This window comes from Littorina saxatilis, linkage group LG3 (genome assembly GCF_037325665.1).
Source record: "Littorina saxatilis isolate snail1 linkage group LG3, US_GU_Lsax_2.0, whole genome shotgun sequence".
NCBI classification, from domain to species: Eukaryota; Metazoa; Mollusca; class Gastropoda; order Littorinimorpha; family Littorinidae; genus Littorina; species Littorina saxatilis.
In genome coordinates this window covers 6940104-6945911 of record NC_090247.1, presented here as the reverse complement: position 1 = coordinate 6945911, position 5808 = coordinate 6940104, and the positions used below count along the sequence as shown (strand labels likewise).

General features: G+C 49.2%; 1 protein-coding gene across 1 annotated transcript; it reads right to left on the bottom strand.

Annotated features, from left to right (window-relative positions):
* Positions 1-455: 455 nt before the first annotated feature.
* Positions 456-3112, bottom strand: LOC138961085 (uncharacterized). Its single transcript, XM_070332680.1, has 2 exons — positions 3100-3112; positions 456-2065 (listed from the first exon to the last, which is right to left on the bottom strand). Exons 1-2 carry the CDS (start codon positions 3110-3112, stop codon positions 456-458), a joined length of 1623 nt encoding a protein of 540 aa, XP_070188781.1.
* Positions 3113-5808: the final 2696 nt, after the last annotated feature.

Genomic DNA, 5808 nt, shown 5'->3' with positions numbered 1-5808 from the left:
CACCGGTTTAGATGGAAGCAACTTGGGATTTGGCGGCCTTATACCAAGCCTATAATACATAACCCAAACACCACACCGAAAGCAGCGTCATGTATGTGCCTATGATCCAGGGCTACCAATAACGAGCCAAATGTCTGCACCGCTGGTTATGACAGCAAAAAATAACGGACCTCCTGAGATGCAAGCTGTAGACTGTTGTGATGGATGGTGTGGCTCTGAGCGCAAGGACGGAACACTGCGCAACGGGGGAGACATTGGAATAAAGGAATATACTCAACATAGCAGAGAAGACAGAGGTTATTGAAGGTCTTGGGGGAGGTTAGCGGGTCAGGGAGGAGTGGGCATGCAAAAGGTTTAAGGGGAGGTAGAGGGCCAGGGAGGAGTGGGCATGCAGAAGGTTTGAGGGGAGGTAGAGGGCCAGGGAGGAGTGGGCATGCAGAAGGTTTAAGGGGAGGTTAGCGGGTCAGGGAGGAGTGGGCATGCAAAAGGTTTAAGGGGAGGTAGAGGGCCAGGGAGGAGTGGGCATGCAGAAGGTTTGAGGGGAGGTAGAGGGCCAGGGAGGAGTGGGCATGCAGAAGGTTTAAGGGGAGGTAGAGGGCCAGGGAGGAGTGGGCATGCAGAAGGTTTAAGGGGAGGTAGAGGGCCAGGGAGGAGTGGGCATGCAGAAGGTTTAAGGGGAGGTAGAGGGCCAGGGAGGAGTGGGCATGCAGAAGGTTTAAGGGGAGGTAGAGGGCCAGGGAGGAGTGGGCATGCAGAAGGTTTAAGGGGAGGTAGAGGGTCAGGGAGGAGTGGGCATGCAGAAGGTTTAAGGGGAGGTAGAGGGCCAGGGAGGAGTGGGCATGCAGAAGGTTTAAGGGGAGGTAGAGGGCCAGGGAGGAGTGTGCATGCAAAAGGTTTAAGGGGAGGCAGAGGGCCAGGGAGGAGTGGGCATGCAGAAGGTTTAAGGGGAGGTAGAGGGCCAGGGAGGAGTGGGCATGCAGAAGGTCTGAGGGGAGGTAGAGGGCCAGGGAGGAGTGGGCATGCAGAAGGTTTAAGGGGAGGCAGAGGGCCAGGGAGGAGTGGGCATGCAGAAGGTTTAAGGGGAGGTAGAGGGCCAGGGAGGAGTGGGCATGCAGAAGGTTTAAGGGGAGGTAGAGGGCCAGGGAGGAGTGGGCATGCAGAAGGTTTAAGGGGAGGCAGAGGGCCAGGGAGGAGTGGGCATGCAGAAGGTTTAAGGGGAGGTAGAGGGCCAGGGAGGAGTGGGCATGCAGAAGGTTTAAGGGGAGGTAGAGGGCCAGGGAGGAGTGGGCATGCAGAAGGTTTAAGGGGAGGTAGAGGGCCAGGGAGGAGTGGGCATGCAGAAGGTTTAAGGGGAGGTAGAGGGCCAGGGAGGAGTGGGCATGCAGAAGGTTTAAGGGGAGGTAGAGGGCCAGGGAGGAGTGGGCATGCAGAAGGTTTAAGGGGAGGTAGAGGGTCAGGGAGGAGTGGGCATGCAGAAGGTTTAAGGGGAGGTAGAGGGCCAGGGAGGAGTGGGCATGCAGAAGGTTTGAGGGGAGGTAGAGGGCCAGGGAGGAGTGGGCATGCAGAAGGTCTGAGGGGAGGCAGAGGGCCAGGGAGGAGTGGGCATGCAGAAGGTCTGAGGGGAGGTAGAGGGCCAGGGAGGAGTGGGCATGCAGAAGGTTTAAGGGGAGGTAGAGGGCCAGGGAGGAGTGGGCATGCAGAAGGTTTAAGGGGAGGTAGAGGGCCAGGGAGGAGTGGGCATGCAGAAGGTTTAAGGGGAGGTAGAGGGCCAGGGAGGAGTGGGCATGCAGAAGGTTTAAGGGGAGGTAGAGGGCCAGGGAGGAGTGGGCATGCAGAAGGTTTAAGGGGAGGTAGAGGGCCAGGGAGGAGTGGGCATGCAGAAGGTCTGAGGGGAGGTAGAGGGCCAGGGAGGAGTGGGCATGCAGAAGGTTTAAGGGGAGGTAGAGGGCCAGGGAGGAGTGGGCATGCAGAAGGTTTAAGGGGAGGTAGAGGGCCAGGGAGGAGTGGGCATGCAGAAGGTCTGAGGGGAGGCAGAGGGCCAGGCAGGAGTGGGCATGCAGAAGGTCTGAGGGGAGGTAGAGGGCCAGGGAGGAGTGGGCATGCAGAAGGTTTAAGGGGAGGTAGAGGGCCAGGGAGGAGTGGGCATGCAGAAGGTTTAAGGGGAGGTAGAGGGCCAGGGAGGAGTGGGCATGCAGAAGGTTTAAGGGGAGGTAGAGGGCCAGGGAGGAGTGGGCATGCAGAAGGTTTAAGGGGAGGTAGAGGGCCAGGGAGGAGTGGGCATGCAGAAGGTTTGAGGGGAGGACGTATGAAGGGGGAGGGGGGTGACAATGCAGATGGGTTGAGAACAGTCACGTGGGTATGGGTAGGGGTTTGCGAGACGACAGGGTGGAAAGTGCAGGGGATAGAGAGACGGCTCTTGGGAGGAGGAGGAGGAGGCGAGAGGAGGCGGCACTCCAAAAAAGCTAAAGAGAAATACTGTTGACAAGGGTAGAAGAGATAGACGACATAGTATCACAGTGTGTAGGAGGGGTTTGGGAGGGGCTCTCTACAGAGTGGAGGACACGGGGAGTGGCGTAGGGGTAAGAGGAACGAGACCAACAAGCAGGAAGGGGGGTCTTGGGGGGGGGGGGGGTGGTGGGGAGATAGGGAGTGCAAACGAGAAATTAGGAAAAAGCATGGTGGAGTGTATTGTGGAAGGCCGGAGGGTTACAGTGCAAGAGGGACAGGGTAAGAGGCGCGCGCGAGCGCGTGCGTGCGTGTGTGTGTGTGTGTGTGTGTGTGTATGTGTATGTGTATGTGTGTGTGTGGTTTGGGGTGGGGGGGGTGGGGGAGGGGGGAGGGGTCAGAGAAACAAGACCCTAAAGAAGGTTGGGTTGGACGAGGGGGGTGGTAGACATTGGGCTGTGCAAAGAGACTTTACTAGGAAAAACAAAAGGTTGAGAGGATATAGTGGGGGGCCCGGAGGGATAAAATACAGGAGGGGCAGTATTGAAGGAATGGGTGTGGGGGAGGACAGAGGAACGAGACCGTTAAGAAAGTTGGGGTAGAGGAGGAGGAGGGGGAGAGGAGTAGACATGGGGCAGGAAAAATAGACAATACAGTCCAGAGACATAGTGCTTGCTGTTGCGCAAGCCGAGCAAATTTTCCCTCTTTTTACATTTAGTCAAGTTATGACTAAATGTTTTAACATCGAGGGGGGAATCGAGACGAGGGTCGTGGTGTATGTGTGTGTGTATGTGTGTGTGTGTGTGTGTGTGTGTGTGTGTGTGTGTGTGTGTGTGTGTGTGTGTGTGTGTGTGTGTGTGTGTGTGTGTGTGTGTGCGTGCGTGTAGAGCGATTCAGACCAAACTACTGGACCGATCTTTATGAAATTTGACATGAGAGTTCCTGGGTATGATATCCCCATACGTGTTTTTCATTTTTTTGATAAATGTCTTTGATGACGTCATATCCGGCTTTTCGTGAAAGTTTAGGCGGCACTGTCACGCCCTCATTTTTCAACCAAATTGGTTGAAATTTTGGTCAAGTATTGTTCGACGAAGCCCGGACTTCGGTATTGCATTTCAGCGTGGTGGCTTAAAAATTAATCAATGACTTTGGTCATTAAAAATCTGAAAATTGTAAAAAAAAATAAAAATTTGTAAAACGATCCAAATTTACGTTCATCTTATTTTCCATCATTTGCTGATTCCAAAAACATATAAATATGTTATATTTGGATTAAAAACAAGCTCTGAAAATTAAATATATAAACATTATTATCAAAATTAAATTGTCGAAATCAATTTAAAAACACTTTCATCTTATTCATTGTCGGATCCTGATTCCAAAAACATATAGATATGATATGTTTGGATTAAAAACACGCTCAGAAAGTTAAAACGAAGAGAGGTACAGAAAAGCGTGCTATCCTTCTCAGCGCAAGTACTACCCCGCTCTTCTTGTCAATTTCACTGCCTTTGCCGTGCGCGGTGGACTGACGATGCTACGAGTATACGGTCTTGCTGCGTTGCATTGCGTTCAGTTTCATTCTGTGAGTTCGACAGCTACTTGACTAAATGTTGTATTTTCGCCTTACGCGACTTGTTCTTTGCTGCGCTGGCAGCAAAACCCCTCCGCGCGGAGGTGTTTCCAGACACATAGTACGTCGGGTGTATACTAGGATAGAGAGAATAGTGGGAGGCAGGACGGTTGAAGAACAGGAGGGGCTGCAAAAGGCGAAGAAGAAGGAGGCAGAACACGCTCTCCAGGGTACGGCCATGGAATAGTTTTTTGTCACCTCTCATAAACACTTGTCATTCTAGGTTACCGCCCGGTCACTCACTCTCAGTGGCTGTCCGCACGCAATGCTGTCTGTTTTCGTTGACCTTTACTCCCCTGTGTCTGGGCTAAATATGGGGCAGTACACAAGCTGTCACAGGAAACAAATAACAAGTCACGTAAGGCGAAATAACAACATTTAGTCAAGCTGTCGAACTCACAGAATGAAACTGAACGCACTGCTTTTTTCACCAAGACCACATACTCGTAGTTTCGTCAGTCCACCGCTCGTGGCAAAGGCAGTGACATCGACAAGCCATGCAGAATTGTGCGGTAGTGGTCGCGCTGCGCAGGATAACACGCTTTTCTGTATGTCTATTCTTTTTAGCTTACTGAGTTTGTTTTTAATTCAAACATATCATATCTATATGTTGGAATCAGGGACCGACAAGGATTAAGTTGAAATTGTTTTTAAATCGATTTCGGACAATTAATTGTAATAATAATTTTCATATTTTTAATTTTCAGAGCTTGTTTGTAATCCAAATATAACATATAACGTCATCAAAGACATTTATCGAAAAAATGAAAAAAACATCTGGGGATATCTTACCCAGGAACTTGGATGAAAAAATTCATAAAGATCGGTCTAGTAGTTTACTCTGAATCGCTCTACACACACACACACACACACACGCACACACGCACACACACACACACACACACACACACACACACACACACACACACACACACACACACACACACACACACACACCACGACCCTCGTCTCGATTCCCCCCTCTATGTTAAAACATTTAGTCATAACTTGACTAAATGTAAAAAGTTAAAAGAGTAATGAAAAGGGACAGTTTTAGAATCAGACTGTTTGTTGAACAAAGAAGTCAAATAAAATAAAATAAAAGTAGAAAAATAAATGAGGTAATGAAAAAGGACAGTTTCAAGATCATAGAGATCACAAATACAAAAATAAGAAAAAATAAAACTGTGGACCGACACGCTAACACTATAGGAATGAATAGGACAAAGAAGATATAGACAAACATAGGCGCACAGGCATCCAGAAAGACAGACTCGCCACAAACACATTCACAAAAAGGAGAACATCAGGAACAAGAACAACAAGCTCAAAAACTAGAACAAGAACAAGAACAAAACAAAAACACACAAAGTAAGAAATAAAACGCATGCACCAAAAAGAACAAGAACGGAAACAAGAATAAGAACAAAGACAGGAACAAGAAAAAGAAGTTTCAGGACAGCGCCTTGAATATGTGCGCGATATAAATTGCATAAAATAAAATAAAAATAAATAGAAATAATAAATCCCTGCGCTTAGAACTGTACCCATGGAATACGCGCGATATAAGCCTCATATTGATTGATTGATTGAAAACAAGATTAAGAACAAGACACACAAACACACAAAGCACAAACAAAATGAATTCAGACAGAGAGACAAAAACACAGGCAGACATAACGTGATTGTTTCGTAATTCATTCTCAGCCTTTGCATTCCTCGTTCCT